We start from the raw sequence: 17,523 nt of genomic DNA on the forward strand, positions 1-17,523 counted from the left end.
CTAAAAGACTCAACTGTGCAGAAGACCTCTTTAAACAGACGGGATGGAATGCTGTCAGATTGGCAGGTAGCGGGGCGTAAATGTTCAACTACCTCAGTGAGTTGAGATAGTGAAACAGGCTCAAAGTTGTCAAAAACAGCAGAGCTGGGAGAAAGAGCTGAGGGGTCCTGGACAGACTGAGAGAGCAGGTTTCTGATAGCAGAAATCTTATCAATAAAAAATAGCTTGAAGGCCTCGCACAGAGTAGGAGAGGGCTCTAAACAGGCAGCATCACACAGATTCACCAGAGAATCAAACACATTAAAAAGAACCTGAGGCTTATGAGCATTTGTAGAAACAAGTGAGGAGAAATATTCTGTTTTTTTTTTTTCAGCTTTAACAGCCTGCTGGTATGATATAAGACAGTCTTGAAGGAGATCCCACGAAATTATAAGTTTGTCCTTTTTCCATCTCCTCTCTGCCTGCCTACATGCGCGTCTGAGCGCACGAGTGGACTCGTTCAGCCAAGGCTCCTTCTGTGGCCTTACAGGCTTAAGAGTCATTGGCGCGATTGAATCTAAAATCTCAGAGCAAAGTGAATCAAACATCATGATGCAATCATCCACACTGTGGCTGCTAAGATCAAGGGAATATAAAAAGGAATTTTTAAAAGCAGCGGTAAATAGCTGAGGAGTTAAAGGGTTAAAATCACAGAGACAGCGAACGGGAGCGGTGTTCATAATGGAGGGTGCAGGCACAGAGAGGGAGAATAATACAGGTAGATGGTCGGATAAGAGTGAGTGTCCGATTTCAGTTATTTGTACATCCAGTCCATATGACAACACAAGATCCAGAATGTGGCCTTTCTCATGCGTCGGCTCCAAAACGGACTGCGTGAGATTAAAAGAGTCAATGGCACTCAGAAAGTCTCTGACCAGAGGTCTGCTCTCACAGCAGACATGCACATTAAAATCACAAACGATCAAAAAATGATCATATTTAAGAGTGACACCCGACACAAACTCAACAGGTGAAAAACAGAAGCTCTCTGCTGTTGGTTTGTGGACAGTCATGGCTAAGACTTGGCCCGCTTGGCCTTTGCAAATGCTTGGCCTTTGCAAATGCTCATACTTCTGGTCTTCTGTTTTATGGTCAGATGAAACAAAAATTGAAATGTTTGGCCACAATGATGTAGCCTTCATTTTTGGCGTAAAACAGAAGAAGCCTTCAGTCCTTAGAACACCATCCCCACTGTCAAACAAGGTGGTGGTGGGGGGGGGGGTGTTTGCCGGTGGACCAGGGAACCTAAAAACATCAAAATTCTCAACAACAACATCAGACAGTCTGCAGAGAAACTTGGTCTTGGGCACCAGTGGACATTTCAGCACAACAACGCACAGCAAAAGTGGTGAAAAAATGGTTAGTAGCCAAAAACATTAACATTTTGCAGTGGCCCAGCCAGAGTCCTGACTTAAATCCAATTGACAATCTGTGGAGGGAGCTTAAGATCAGGGTGATGGCAAGGAGAGTTGGAGCTCATCGCTAAAGATGGTCAGCAATTATAGGAAGCGTTTGATTGCTGTTATAACCAATAAAGGCTTTTCTATTGATTATTGACAAGGGTATGAATAATTTTGGACATGCCACTTTTTGTTCAAATGTAAATAAAAGATGAGTAATAATTTTTTCCACAATGATGCCTCTTGTACATCGTCTTACATGTGTGTGTGTGTGTGTGTATGCAGTAAAAGTTAAAACTGTTTGCACTACAAATCAGTGTGCTCATAATTAAGATAATACATTAAAATAACATGTAATCATGTTGCCAAGTCTGTGATTTTCCCACAGAACTACTTTATATACTACAATAATGTGATGTTTACCCTCTGATTTGCAAATTTTACCATGGGGAACCCCATCAAAGAACTTATTTTACCCCCTGGAACACGAATATTACTGGGGGTACCCCCTCCGAAACACGATTTGGCCAGGTTTGGACTAGTTGAGTAGCAATTGGGCAGGTTTTGTTGTGAAAACCTTGCAACCCTGTAGCAATCTGTGATATCAGATTTTGATTGGTGATGTACTCAAGGTAACCATATACACAAAGCATTTATTTTTTTGTCTTATCACTGACCTCTTATCTGCAGCAAAAATTTGTCTGAATTCTTATGGTCATCCTGAGCCACATGAATGTTGATAAATCACACACCTCAAGAACAACAAAACCACCATATTTCACCAAGTACATGTAAGGTTATGCACGTGCGTTTGTGTGGGTCTGTGTGTGTTACAGACTGCCTTACATTGGGCGGTCTCTCAAGCTAATGCAGCATATTAGAAACAGCAGGAGAGAGCAAAGGCCAGAGCCTACACACACACACACACACACACACACACACACACACACACTCACACAGAGCATTTGTTTTCCATTATCTGACATACAGAGAACCCTCTGTCCAAATCAATGAAGAAAAATCAGCCTGTCTATCAATCTTTCTCACGTGCAAACCAGCAAAAACACACACTAATGCTTGGATCTCTTAGACTAAACATGGATCACAGACTCCATTCCAGATGACACAGTACATGAGTCAGTGAGAAACCAGTTTTAATTCTTATTTACCTTTATTTATCAAAATCCACCATAATAAAAATACAGCAAAATTGTCCTTTTCGACATGTAAACAGGACATAAAAAGTATATGTATATATAATTACCTTCTGTATATTTTCAATTTATTTATTTTATATATATATATATAATATGAACATTCTGAATTCTAAATTAAATCAATGAAAAATCTTTGGGATTAGTGTGTTGGAGAAGAAATCTTTAAAAAACAAATCCAAGCTTGTGACTTCTAAAGACAGTGGCTAATCACCAAACCAGAGCTTTTTTCAGTCAGACAAGCAGATTTTCCAATTCATCAGACATCTGTGTAAATCTAATTTCCTGCATTCGGTTACTGTAAAATCAGCAGTGCAGTTCCTTCGTTCCTCTGACCCAATTTTCTTTCTATGGATGACAGCAACCATCTGATTCAAAGGTTGTCGAACTCTGCTGTCATTCAGACATTGAGTATAGTTTAAGATTGCTCTTCTGGATATTTTGAATTTGATTGTGCATCTGTTCAGTATTCAAGTGTCATAACAGGACATGGAAGTGTCATAAGAGCACAGCTGGCTCCTCTCATTGGGATTCCCTTAGTTTGGTTCAGAAAACACCTCTGCCTGGTGTGTAATCTGTAAAATAAGGTTTTTCTTCGAGGTAGGATGTGTTGAGCTCACAACACATGCAATATGTCCCATAATGATGATGTCAAAGGTCAAGGACCTTGAACCCAGGAGACAATGATGACACACAGGCTCAGCACACCAACAATCAGACCAATCGCCATCAGAAAAACCGCCTGGAATGAAAAGGTGAACTTAGAAAAGGTGCATGTGGAAAGACACCATAAGAAAGCAACACAATACAAACCAAAATAATAAACATATCATGTGTAAATGAAAACATTATTAAAGAAAAACATGTGAAGTTATAGTTCCAAGTCTGACATACACTACAATTTAAAGTTTTGGGGTCTGTAAATTGTTTTTAATTAATAGTTTTATTCCAATTGAGACTTTTAAAGTGAGAAGTGCCAGTTTTTTTCAGAATTGCATCATATAAATTCACAATTGTGAGAAATAAAGTCAGAACTTTATAACTCACGAGTTTATATCTTACAAATCTTGAGGAAAAATAGCAGAATTGCGAGTTTGTATCACAATTCTAAGAAAAAGTCAACTGTGAGTTTTATGACAATTCTGAGAAAAAAAAAGTCTAAATTGTGACATTATATCTCACAAATCTGACATTATAACTTGCATTTGCAAGTTTATATCTCACAATTCTACTAAAAAAGCCAGAATTGTGACATAATATATCGGAATTACCTTTTTTATTTTTTATTCAGGGGCATCCATGTTAAATTTATCATAAAACAAAGGTGACAAAGGTTACAAAAGATTTCCAATAAACACTATTCTTTTAAGCTTTCTATTTATTAAAGAATCCTAAAATAAATGTATCATGGTTTACACAAAAATATTAAGTAGCATAACTTTTTTTTTTTTTTACATTAGAATGGATCATGTGACACTGAAATAAATTTAAATTTAAAATATATTAAAGTTGTACAATATTTTGATCAAATAAATGCAGCCTCAGTAAGTCTTCTTTCAAAAACATAAAAAAAACTATTGACCCCAAACATTTGAACAGTAGTGTATAAAAAAATGAATAAAAAACACTCAAAAGTCAGTCATGTATGTGTTACTGAAACATATGTAAGACTTTAGATACCCCTGCTGAATTGAGAGATCTGATTGGCTCAGAGCTGATTCTCAAATAAAACATTCCAGGATACACAAACAGCAAACATGTGGAGGTCGTAGAACCTGGAATCACACAAGAAAAGGTATGCAGACACACATAAACATGTTAAGCAGTGAACTTAACAGTAAAACACACACAGAGCATATAGACACACACTTACCCACCACACCAAAGACATTCCTAATGTCAGGGACGAAAATAGCGAGCAGCAACACAAGAGTGAGAATGAAAAAACAGGAAAGTGTATGAGAGAGCCAGGAGAACTCCCTCTCTCCCCTGCATAACATCAACAGCGCTTTACGTGCCTAAAAGAAAGACAGGGATAATGTGTTTTATACATTTCTTTTTTAAATATTTCACAATCTGGATTTTGACTCACTGGGAAGTGAATGAGCGGCACAGTGAGCAGAACAGCCAATAAAATCGCAAGACGCACTGACATCACCAAAACATCTTGCGGTAGGTAGGTGTCGTATCCCAGCAGCAACTCTGATTCCACATGTGCTGCGAATAAAGAAAGTTTGATCAGATTAATCCATTTATCTTCCTCATTTACGGACATCATTTAATAAAAAAAAATTGGAGAACAGTGTTGGGGAAAGTTACTTTTAAATGTAATGCATTACAATATTGAGTTACTCCCTAAAAAAGTAACTAAATACCTTGGTTACTTTTTATGGAAAGTAATGCGTTTTGCTACTTTTGAGTTACTTTTTAAATCTGGGCAGGGCTTGCTTGTTTGTTTTTAATATTAAAAGTTCTATTTTTGGCAAATGTAAAAGCCTTTTTACACCAAAAGCCTCAGGCTTAAAGAAAAGTAAATTCACGTCTGTACAGTAAACCACAGAAGAAAAAAGTCAACTCTTCAGAAATAAAAAAAAAAGGAAAACAAATTAGATTATCTTGAGTAATTTTTGCTTATTAGTATGGATGAACTGGATCATCGAGGGTCGGCAGCAAAGACACTGGTTAATAAAAATGGGATTAAATACATATTTGTAATATTTAATTAATTGCAGGTTTGCGTTGAATTTCACTGTTTTTATTCATTTTGAGGAACACTGTACCTGTTTTTTCAGTGAGTGAGATGAATTAATGCATGTTCACAATTATTCTAGAACTAAAGTAACATTTTAATCACAATTTCTCTCAACATGGGGACAGGATAGCTTTTATTCAATTAAAAAGTAATGCGTTACATTACTAGTTACTTGGAAAAAGTAATATTATTACGCAAATTGCGCTATTTGTAATGCATTACCCCCCAACAGTGTTGGAGAACAAACTGAAATAGTAAAGATTATATTCTACCTTAAAGGGGTCCTATTATGCTTTTTCACTTTTTACATTTTAGCCAGTGTGTGGTGAGTGTGTTTGGGCATCTACAAATTTACAAATCTCAAAATCCACTCCAAAAGGAGATATTTAGTTTTTTTTTTTTTTAAATCCCTTAAGGTGCGTTCACACCGGACGCGACTTGCACGGAAAAAAACGCGCTATTCGCGCGTAGTTGAACGCTTGAACATTTGAGTTTACTCGCGCCATTCGCGCGGTAAAATTCGCATCATTCGCGCGTGACATTTTCTTCACAACAGACGCGAATTCGCGTCATGGGAGGGGCTTCTGCCACTCGTCAGCGGGAAAGTAGTTGTAAAATAGGTGAATGAGCTCAAATTGCCAGCTTTAGCTTGCTTGTAGTCTCAATATGTATGTATATGTAGGTCAAATTGAGTAAAGAGCGTTTTTTAAAATTTACCAGATTGTCTGACCTCTTCACTCACTTTCTTCCTAGCAAGATCCTTTTTATTCCTGTTTCTACAAAAGTCCAAAGATGTATCGTACAGCTCCGAGTAACCACAGACAGCAACGGTGATTTTGTCCTCCATTGTTGTTTCGGATTTCTGCCTCCGTCACTACTAGAGCAAGCTCCTGATTGGTTAACGCGGCGCGGATTTTCGCCAAAATTCAGATTTTTGAACTTGCGCGATTCGCACAAATGGCGCGGCAATCGCTTGAAACGCTCAATGCGCGCCGCCTCATTTGCGCGTTTCGCGCCGCAGGATGACTATTCGCGTCTTTGCATTGACTTAACATGTAAATCACTCGCGCTTGCCGCTTCATTCGCGTCCGGTGTGAACGCACCATTAGAACTACAACGAATGGCTCCTTTGGACTACAGCGTTTGTTTTCCGGATGCTCAAATGTCAAAACATGGTCCATTAGAATATCATTCAAAAAATCCCGCCTACGGAAATTCAAATCGTTGATGGGTGGGGAGCGACAAGGTGGATTCCCCTAACTTTATCGATGTAGCATGGACAGCCGCTTCTGGGATGCTTCAGCGAGCCGCAGGACGGCTCGTATAAACGCGAGCATTGACTAAAATGTCCGCGAACTGCTCTGGTAGCCATGCTGGAGCCGCGTCGTTGACGTTTGCGGTATAGAGGGTCGAAACACGTGGAATACATGCAGAGCCACGGCTGATGTAAACACAAGCATTGACTAGAGTGACGATCATCAGTTGCCGAGTCGGAGCCGTGCCGTAGACGTGTGGTAAGAGATTTATTTATCATACAGTGTAGATAGCTTCACTAGCCTTATGCTGAAGCTGGTTTCAGGCATGTAAATAATTAAATAAATTATGATAATGATAATATCATGTAACAGCGATCTTGCAGGCTGACAATAAGACCAGCACTACTGTAAGAATCACTTTAATCTAGCTTGCGCTAACAGTTGTACACTGAACTTGCTGCTTTGGGAAGGGGCGTGGAAGGACTGAAATGGCATCTAAGCTGTTCGCCAATCGCAACGCAGTGGAACTGCTAACCAATCACAACACATTTCGGCCCTTCATCATCAAACCCGGAACTAATCAAGCCATTTGTTCCAGCCTGGGAAGAAAGCTATTGTAATAATGTAAATTATGTAAAAAACAATGCGCTTTTAAAACCACCAAGCATGAGAGCATGTTCTAGTGCACCCCCAAAACAAAATAAAGACTTTGTAAAACAGCATAATAGGACTTCTTTAATGAAAATAATGTAGTAAGTAATGAAAGTGTTAGTAGTCTATGTTTTTTAGATTTAGTCTGTGACACTAAAAATGGAAGGTCACATCAAGTGCTGCATTGTGGAATTGTGTAGCTTGAGAAAAGTTCTTACTATAGAAAGTGAGGTATCCAAAAAGGGCAGAGATCAGATACACCACAAAACTAAGAAAGATGCTGACATTTGTCACATTTTGCATTCTCTGCTTTGTGGGTCTGAAAAAAAAAAAACACATAAATGCGTATAATAAGGCAACAACAGACAATATATGTGACAGATGAACAGAAAGAACAGTAACGAGTGAACTGACCTGTGTAACTCACAGTAAATGGGTAAAACTGCCGTATGGCACAAGAAGGAGAAAGCCATTGTTGGGACGGCATAAGCACTCTGTAATGCACACACACAGTCATTTCTCACCCTCCTGATGTGTGTGCGGTTATGCTATAATATTACAACTAATATTTGGGTTTCTAATAGTCCTGCAAGGCGGTCTTTCAATCATAACACAGCTCGCCTTTCTCAGGAAAACACACACTCACCTTACTAGAGATCACAAACATCTGTGGGGTGCATTCAGAGGTATTTAAGCTCTGGACATAGAAAAATAAAATTAATGTGAATATGAAGATTAGAATGAAATCAGGACAGCAACAGAATGGAAAAAAAACGCTTACTGAAATCTGTTGCTGAATATCTGCACAGTGTTTAAGGAAATAAAGGCTTTGACCTCTGGCTCAAGAGGGTCAAAGGCCACTTCCCTTATTAAAACAAAGCTACTTCCTGTTTCTGATTGATTGATTCCAATCAGACTGCACAGAATATCAGAGTAATGACTAATTGTTTAGAATGTATCATTATGCGAACTACTACGTCAATATTCATTGCGAGAAACAAGTTAAAAATAGAGAAAATTAAAACTAAATATGGTCTTCATTAAAAACTTTTCATACAAATCAACTAAAAAGTAAAGAGCAGTTCAAGTAATCACAGTCCAAAATATACTAAAAAACATCCCTTTTAGCCTTAAGTCTGTTGTGATGAAAATTAAGCTATGAGGAGGTTCCATAGGAAAATTTTAATAAATAAATGTAACTTAATAGTCTATTTCTCTGTAGCTGCTGAATTGTGTTTTGGTATTAATCTGGGGTGTTTAGGCAAGTGGTTTGGCTGTGAAGGAGTGTGTGTGGTCTTTACCAGGCTCACAGTAGAGTTAAGTGGCAGCGGGCAGGGAATGGACCATTTTTTCACCACCACCTGTGGGAGAGATAAAAAAAAAACATCAATATGGGAAAATACAGAGAGGTAGAAAAAGAGAGAAAACAACTGACCACTACAGTAAAGAACAGCATGAAGATGAATGCGATACTGCTGGTGTATCCCAGGAAACCTAAGGAAGAAATACAACAGAAACCAGTGATATACACTCTCTGACACATTTACATAATAATAAAAAAATAAATAAGTGACTTTGATGACACTCACCAATCTTAGGAAGTAGAGCCAGTGGCAACACTATAATTAGAGTCACTAAAATCAATAGTGTAACACCATCCTCAAACCACTTTCTAAAAAGGACAGAAAAAAAAAATGCATGAAAAAATGGCACAAAGTGAAGGAGATTTAACAATGTTAGGGTCAGTAAGATTTTTTATATTAATTTTCTTCTGCTCACCAAGGCTGTATTTATTTGATCCAAAGTACAGCAAAAACAGTAAAACATTTGGAAAAAACAGCAATATTGTGAAATATTAGTACAACTTAAAATAATAACTTTGTTAATATATTTCATACATTTACACTATCAGTAAAAAGTTTTTGAACAGTAAGATTTTTAAGAAGTCTTCCGCTCACCAAGCCTGCACCTATTTGATCCAAAATACAGCAAAAACAGTACAAGTTTGGAATATGTTTACTATTTTAAATAACTGTTTTCTATTTGAATATATTTTAAAATTTAATCGATTTCTGTGATTTCAAAGCTTTTGACTGGTAGTGTATATTCTTAATTTTATTTGTAATTTTTTCCTGTGATGATCTTTTAGAAATCATTATTTATGAAATCGTTATTATCCATGTTGAAAGCAGTGTTGCTGCTGAAAATGTGATACATTTTTTTTAGGATTTTTTTTTTGTTGAGAAAGCTCAAAAGAACAGTATTTATTTAAAAAAAATGTTTCTGTAAAAATGTTAAAATGTCTCTACTGTCACTATTGATCAATTTAATGTGCCCTTGCTAGATGAAAGCATCAATTTTTTTTTTTTTTTTTTTTTAAAGAAGCTTTTTTAGTAGTCAGTGTTTTAAACCTATGGATGGGTTAACAAATCATAAAAAAACACTTGCCTGCTTCCCAAATCAACCCACATTGCAATGCTGAAAATCATTCCTAATTCCTAATCAGATTTTCTCTCATTGTCCAAGTACTCCTAAATCAGGGCTTACTTTCTTACACTAATAAGATAAAATGAAATAATTAAAGAGTGAGCTGAGTCTGATGTGATCATTATATTCAATAGACTTTAGTAGTTACTTCTAGCAACTCAGTATACACAAATGTCTTGCTAAGATTTTATTTTCCTTTATTGTTTTATAATCTAAAAAGCAGAAATGTAAATAACTATTTAAATTATAATAATTCAATTATGAACGACTAATTATTAATTATAATACCTTTTTGTTACATTTTATTCTATTTATTAGTTTCTCTATTTTTCACTTATCTCCCTTTCTGTTGTTTTGTAATATTCAAAAGTTTGAGAGCAGTAAGAGTTTCAAAGACATTAATACTTTTATTATATTGTTTAGATTTACATTGTTCCAAAAATTTCTAATTCAAATAAATGCTGTTCTTTGAACTTTCTATTCATTAAAGAATCCTGAAAAATGCACCATGTTTTTTTCACAAAATATGGAAAAATATGGAAAAATAAGTCATGTGAAGACTGAATCTTGAACAGGTTGGTGTGTGTGAGAGATCTCGAGTCAATCTCCTGTGGCTCTCTCCTAACAACAGGGAGGTACTAGACAGCCTAGCTGATCCACTTGAAGAAATTAAGATAAATTACTCCACTGAAAGAAAATGTTATTTTACGGTAAATGACTAAAGTTTCAAGCTTTTATACTGTGGCCGCATTGTGATTTTTCCTCCTCCCAGAGAGATGGAGTAGTGATGAGTGTGTGTGTGTCTGGGTCTGGTCACAGTCATTATACTGGTAAAGATCCTGGGCAGGCACAACTCTCGTTGGGTGGAACATATGTGCGAGATTTACGTGAACGGACCTGTAATGCAAACCAGCTGTGTGGGGACGGGGCACAGTCGAACCACAGCTCAGAACAGCGGCTAATAAAATAATGACCGTTACATTCTTTACTCTGGAATACTTGCTCTTTTCTCTCTTTCGGAAACTCGCTTAAAGGCAGAGAAGTGAGAGAGAGGGTTTTTCTGCCAGTCAGTGAATGACTTGGTGTGAAAGCGTCCCTTTCTATCGCTTATTTTGATTTGAATTCAGGTGTCAGACTTTTCACTTTCATTATTGTGGTATGTAAATCATATTTGTTTTGATAAATCATATGTACTACACTTAAGATTTTAGGGGCAATTTTTAAATGTTTTTAAAAAAAAGTCTCTTGTGAATTACTTTGATTAAAACACAGTAAAAACAGTAATACTGCGAAACTTTATTTCTATTTTAACATATTTTAAAATTACATTTTTAAAAGTCATTACTTTAGTCTTCAGTATTACGACTCTTCGGAAAACTCAAGAATTGCTTATTTTTATCAATTTTGTTAGCATTTATTTGAAATTTTATGCAAAATTATATTTTTTGTACTGTCACTTTTAATCAATTTAATGCACCTTCTCTTAATAAAACTTAAAAATATCTTTACTGGCCCTAAAGAATTAAATAGTATTGTATCTTCCATTTCAGGCTTATTTTTTCTCCCAACTTACACTGTTACCAAGAAATTTAGTTGGTTGGTTGGCTAAGATTGTTGCTTTGTGATAAATTTCAGTTAAAGTGAAAGCAGAAAAAAATTCTTATACTTAACATTGGAAACTTGCATTGCACATAATCAGAATGATGAAGTGTGAGGGTGTGGTATATATTTATTTACCCAGTAGTCTCTGAGCTCATAAAGCCGGTGATGGCAGCAGGCATTTCAGACTTCAAGATGAACAAGTAGGTGGACATGGCTAGAAAAAGAGAATGACAGAACATTATACATACATACATACATGCAAACATACAAGCTATGTAACACTTCATACACACAGTGTAACACCTCATGATGCACACATGCATAACAAACCATTCCACAAACAGAGACACACAGCACAGTGCTGAGGTCAACATATTCTAAATACTAACACAAACATACTAACAGCCACAAGTTCATATCATATAGTAACATATACACACACAAATGATTAAGAAATAGTTGATGGCTTGTATCCAGGTTGCAAATCACACAAACACAGTTGCTGCCATTCTAAAGACAGCTTAAAAAGTGAGATGGATTTAATGGATTTTAAGTTGCTTTTGTAGATTAATGATCAACACATTTTTTTTACTGCTACTAAACACCATATAACACACAGAATACTCACTACAGTTCACAGTGAGTAGTGAGCAGTGTTCAGAGAAAGCCAGACATAAAGAGAAGAAACTGATTTTTAATTGTCTTGTTATTTACACTTCACACCATTCCTAAGTATTGTTTTGTTTGCTGACTAACCTGCTATGCTATCTGCTTTGCCAATACAAAATGAAAGTAATATATCCTCCTAATAAATCATGTTCAAACTGAGAAAGAGAATGAAAGAGAAAGAGAGGAAAATCTCTGCATCAGGGAATCACGCACAGTAATTCAAAGTTTAAAGTTCAAAAGTTAAGTAGTATGACTTTAACCATTTAAAAAATTAAATACAAGTAAAAGAGAAAACCTCACCTCCAATGTTCTGAATGAGAATAGTACAGGCCACTAGAATCTGCACAAAACAGGTGAAAAAAAATGTTTTATAGGAATAACAAGTTGCATTTTACTTCTTTGGTGAATTCAGTTTTCGAGTAGATACTGATAACGATCACAGACAAAATTATTTGTTCATATAACAAACAAAAAAAATTTATATATTAGGGTAGGCATTAGATCGGTGACATTAACCAACCTTGCCAGGTCTGTTGAAGGCTCTCTCTCCAAGAGCTTCATAAGAGTTGATGCCTAAAACACATAAACATTTACAACAGTGAGGCCTTGTTACAGTGTTATAAATTGCCTAGAAGACCTCTGTCAGCCTGCAAAGATTTCTAACCTGATGTAAAGTATACAGAAGTTTTATTTTAGTACTGAGATATATATATATATATATATATATATATATATTATAGTTTTTTTAACATATATTTCAAAGTAGTTTTTTATTTTTGTGTTTTTTGTTTTCATTTTCATAGTTTTAGTAATTTTGCTGTGTGTTCTTTTATATGTCTATATAGTCTTTTTTTATTATATTGTTGCAGGTTTTTTTTATATTTTATTTTAGTTAACGATTATGTTATTTCAAGTAAGAAGCTACCATTCGAAAGTTTGGAATCAGTAAGATTTTAATGGGGTCTCTTATGCTCAATAGGCTGTATTTATTTGATCAAAAATTCAGATAAAACAGTAATATTGTGAAATATGATTGCATTTTTTATATTGGCTTCCTATTTTAATATACTTTAAATTATCATTTATTTTTGTGACACAGCACTGAATTTTCTTCAGTGAATTATCAGTGCTGAAACTGTTGTGCTGCTTAATAAATTGTTTTTGGAACCTGTGATAGTTTTTTCTTTGATTCTTTGGTGAATAAAAAGTTTAAAAGAACAGGTAAAAAAAATAATCTGTTTAACACATTCCTGCTGAAAAAAGTATTAATTACTTTCTTTTAAACAAAACTAAAAAAAAATTACAGACCCCAAACTTTTGGATAGTAGTGTATATTGTAACAAAATATTTAAAAACTTTTTATTTATCAACAAATCCTGAAAAAAGTATCACAGGTCATAAAAAATATTAACTGTTTCCAACATTGATGTGACACTGACTGGAGTAAGGATGCTGAAAATTTAGCTTTGCTTCGCAGGAATAAGTTTTATTTTAAAGTATGTTAAAACAGAAAACTGTTAAATTGCAATAATAATAATTTACAAAAAACACAGCCTTGATGAGCATAAGAAACTTCTTAAAAAAAAAAAAAACATTAAAAATCTTACTGATCCCAAACTTTTGAATGGCAGTTTACTTGTTCTTTAGTTCTAGTTTTAACTATAATAACCCTGGTTAGGAGTTATATTATATATTATATAAGGGAGTTGAAAGGTAAACAAGAGTAAGCAGGGTAAAGAAGAGATCAAAAGTGAGAGTTGATATTACCTGTCTTGTCACAGAGGAGCAGCAGGAGATGGATAGAATAAACAGCCAAACTGGAGACTGCCAGCAACAGAATACTGTGAAAAACAGACGCTAAGTTGAAAAAAGACATTATCTACAAGCTCAAACAACTGTTCTGGGTCAGGTACAATGCTCTATTGAAAGCATTTGTGGAATCATGTTTGTTTTTCGAAAGTTTAAGATAGCAATGTAGAAGTCCATCACTTCTATCCTTGTGTAAAATTGTCTACTGAATTGAACATTTTATGCATGGCTTTGTTTTTTAGTGCCTTCGTGGAACTGCAATTTTTGCTTAAAAAAATGGAGGGGTACATCAATACAATTTTCTGTTGTAATCAATTACGCCACAAATGTTGTCAGCACAGTTGAACTTGTATTGAATCTGGAACATTGTGTGTGTACCTGAATCCGATGATGCCCGTATTGGCCATAGCATAGGAGAGACCCAGGATGCCACTACCCATGATGGCATTCATCAGATTAAAAGCAGAAGACCAGAAGGATGCACCTCTAGCCTGAACATGCTGTGAGAAAGATGAATGAATAAGAAATTAGACATGACATACCAGCTCACACTAAAGCAAACTGAGACAAAATGGATTCTAGATGTTGTGCAAGAGACAAAGCATGCAAAACGAATGTCATTACTGTCTGCTTACACACCAAGTTACTGCAAGCACAAAGGGAAGTGAAATCTTTGCAAAAAATAAAACTGCAAAAGATCAGCATATGATGATGTGAAAATGATTAGAAAGCATGAGGCAACAAATTACATAATACGCATACTCTGTCCATTTCCACGGATCAGAGCACAGCTTTAGAGCACAGCACTACATGTAAAGTTACACTGGATATACTTTAATAATGTACATTAATTTACTTTAACATGTATATAATTAATTTTCTTTTATGCACCTGTAAAGCACAGTATACACTAATCCGTAAACAAGGGAAGCAGCTAAGACTATTTTTTTTAATGGAATTTTACATGATTTTAACCAGAAGAATTAAGGGTTGACACAACCTGGAAACACATCCTCAGTTATTTTTAATATATAATTATGTCCACAAAAATCTAAAAATCAAATAATATAAAAAATATTAAATACACAAAATATAATACATACATTTCCACCGCATAAGGAAAAATCCTGCTTTGTTTAATCATAATTATGACATGAGTCATTATGACAAGTCACGAGTCACGCTTAATTAAAAGAGTCTATGTTTGTTGTCATAGTTATGACTTTTTGGGCGAAACATGAAATGAACTTCCATACACACTAAATATTAGCTTATATATGCAAAAGTAAACCTATACTACCAGTCAAAAGTTTTTAAGCAGTAACATTTTTAATGTTTTTTTTTAAAGAAGAAATTATAGAAATTAATACTTTTATTTAGCAAGGGTGTTCAAAAGTGATGATAAAGGCATTTCTGAAGTTACAAAGGATTTAGATTTTAGATAAAGGCGGTTCTATTCACCAAAGAAACCTGAAAAAGCTACTTCAACATAATAATAATAAAAAACGTTTTTCGAGCAGCAAAACAGAATATTAGAATGATTTCTGAAGGATCTGGAGTAGACGGAGTAATGATGTTAAATATTTAGCTTTGAAATCACAGGAATAAATTACATTTTAAAATTTCAAATAGAAAATTAACCAAATAGTAAAATTATTTTAAAAAAATGTTACTGTTTAAAAATAACATTAAAAATCTAAAAACTTTTGACTGCTAGTGTAGAAGTCACATTTTTATATGATTTTTCAGTTATTATTTACAAATATGCTCATGTGCGACACAAATGGGACACCTTCTTCTTTTTACTATTAAAATTAATAATACTGTTCTCAGGAAATGACAGGCTGTGGTTTACCTGTTCTAACAGCGGTGTGCTCTCCTCTCCGATGGGCTCATACTCGCTCCCCGCCTGCACTGTATAGTTTGCGTCGTTTTTCCACATGTTTTACCGTTTAGTTTACTGTTCCACACCAACCAAAACCCCGCTGCTCGCTCTTGGACACTATCGGGTCCGTCAGTTCAAGTGCCCCGCTCTCATACCACCGGCTTCAGAGACTTAAGCAAACATAAACATCTCTATTCACGTGATTATGAAAGAAGGTCACATGTTCACTTATCACACGTCACAGACCAATCACATCTCGGTCGCTTAGAAATGACGTTTTGTAAAAGCGTGTGTGCATGGCTGCCGGCTGGAGAGGGTGAGCAATGACAGTTTACACTATTTTGTGTATGATATAAACCTGAAAGTTATTTTTTAAAGCTGTGGCTAAGTAGATGCTCTTGTAGTTTATTATCAATCGTAGATAACAGCCTGCTTCTAAAAATGTGTATTTTGTAAATTCTTCTTTTTGTGTCATTAGGCACTTTTGTACAGGGCATGACTTTATCTCTCCTTGACCAACAGATCTGGCAGACTTTTGTTCCTGCTGCAGAAACATCACAGTTGTTTCTCTCCATCTCAGAATTTAAACCAATTTGCAAGAATTTCTTTTCAGTTCTCCACTGTCCATTTTGAGAAAGCCATGACTGACCAACCCCAGAGTGATTTGGGGCTCTACAAGCCCCCTCAGACAGTCCGGGGCATGACAGAACTGGACAGAGCTGCTTTCAGTCAGACAGTCAGTGTTCCTGCCATACAGATACCAACCAGTGTTCTCAACAAAGTAGTGAAGAGTTTAAAGAAAGTATCACTACAAAGGCCAGGACTCAAACGGGTTGTCGAGGAACACAGTGAAGATGGGAATAAAGACATTAGTAAAGGAGAACACCGGCTGCTTCTATTGGACCCAAACAGCATTACGTCTGCAGATTCGTTTAGCAGCGAGGAAGCAGATGCTTTGAAAGCGTATGGGGTGCCGCAGGAGATCCAGAGGTATGAACTGAAACTCACCTATGAGAACCTTAAGGGTGAAGAGATACTGCGAGCTGTACTTCCTGAAGGACAGGATGTGACGTCAGGATTTAGCAGAGTGGGGCACATCGCCCACATGAATTTGAGAGACCACCAGCTCCCCTACAGAAAACTGATTGGTGAGAAGAGATAAAAAAATGACCTAAATCGCCTTACAGAGATTTCACCCAAAATTAGTTTTTTTTTTTAGTGTTGACGCAATTAATCGCATCAAAAAAAAATTTGTTTAAATAATGTGTGTGTGTACTGTGTAATTGTATTATGTATATATATAAATACACACACATGTATGTATATCTATGAATTTTTTTTAAATGTATTGTAATATAGTGTAAAAATATTGTAAAAAAATATTTATATATAAAATCAACTATATGAATATAAATATACATATTTTTTAAACATATAATTTTGTATTATTATTAGGGGTCGACTGATTTATGGGTGCCAATATTTACAATTTTTATTATTGCCGATAATAATTGAAACTTATTTAAAGAGTTTTTGTCAGAGTCCTTGTTATTCTTAATTTTGACATTAATTGAAATTTTTACACCAGACAAATATATTGGTTCAAAATATTGGTTATTGGTCTACTAGATCTGTAATAATCGGTTTCGGCCCTATAAAAAAAATCACAAATCAGTCTACCCCTAATTATTACTATGTAGTTAAAAAAGTACATTAGTAATATTACTATTCAGGCTTTGTTTATTTTTTTTATTTATTT

At 35.3% G+C, this 17,523-nt stretch overlaps 3 protein-coding genes across 3 annotated transcripts in view; 1 reads left to right on the forward strand and 2 right to left on the reverse strand.

Annotated features, from left to right (window-relative positions):
- Positions 1 to 2,617: 2,617 nt before the first annotated feature.
- slc38a6 (solute carrier family 38 member 6) lies at positions 2,618 to 15,945 on the reverse strand. Its single transcript, XM_073834965.1, has 16 exons — positions 15,735 to 15,945; positions 14,258 to 14,379; positions 13,838 to 13,911; positions 12,591 to 12,643; positions 12,371 to 12,410; positions 11,537 to 11,615; positions 8,902 to 8,984; positions 8,748 to 8,806; positions 8,614 to 8,673; positions 7,959 to 8,009; positions 7,727 to 7,806; positions 7,531 to 7,631; positions 4,746 to 4,870; positions 4,527 to 4,671; positions 4,334 to 4,428; positions 2,618 to 3,395 (listed from the first exon to the last, which is right to left on the reverse strand). Exons 1-16 carry the CDS (start codon positions 15,819 to 15,821, stop codon positions 3,312 to 3,314), a joined length of 1,338 nt encoding a protein of 445 aa, XP_073691066.1. The 5' UTR covers positions 15,822 to 15,945; the 3' UTR covers positions 2,618 to 3,311.
- A 69-nt stretch (positions 15,946 to 16,014) lies between these two features.
- On the forward strand, positions 16,015 to 16,926 carry trmt5 (tRNA methyltransferase 5). Its single transcript, XM_073834620.1, has 2 exons — positions 16,015 to 16,080; positions 16,287 to 16,926. The coding sequence occupies exons 1-2, from the start codon at positions 16,061 to 16,063 to the stop codon at positions 16,924 to 16,926; spliced, it is 660 nt and encodes a 219-aa protein (XP_073690721.1). The 5' UTR covers positions 16,015 to 16,060.
- A 520-nt stretch (positions 16,927 to 17,446) lies between these two features.
- The window catches only part of mnat1 (MNAT1 component of CDK activating kinase), a 15,542-nt gene continuing 15,465 nt past the window's right edge, over positions 17,447 to 17,523 (reverse strand). Inside the window, exon 8 of the mRNA XM_073834622.1 lies at positions 17,447 to 17,456. Within this exon, the coding sequence (XP_073690723.1) occupies positions 17,447 to 17,456 (10 nt within the window). The remainder of the gene's footprint in view (positions 17,457 to 17,523) is intronic.

This window comes from Garra rufa, chromosome 2 (genome assembly GCF_049309525.1).
Source record: "Garra rufa chromosome 2, GarRuf1.0, whole genome shotgun sequence".
Lineage (NCBI taxonomy): Eukaryota > Metazoa > Chordata > Actinopteri > Cypriniformes > Cyprinidae > Garra > Garra rufa.

Coding starts and splice junctions, on each gene's coding strand:
- slc38a6 (XM_073834965.1), bottom strand. CDS start 15,821: ATGTGGAAAAACGACGCAAACTATACAGTGCAGGCGGGGAGCGAGTAT. Junction 12,411..12,590: donor CCTTCAACAGACCTGGCAAG/GTTGGTTAATGT, acceptor TGTTTTGTGCAG/ATTCTAGTGGCCTGTACTAT. Junction 4,429..4,526: donor GAATGTCTTTGGTGTGGTGG/GTAAGTGTGTGT, acceptor GTGTGATTCCAG/GTTCTACGACCTCCACATGT.
- trmt5 (XM_073834620.1), top strand. CDS start 16,061: ATGGCTGCCGGCTGGAGAGG. Junction 16,081..16,286: donor ATGGCTGCCGGCTGGAGAGG/GTGAGCAATGAC, acceptor CTTGACCAACAG/ATCTGGCAGACTTTTGTTCC.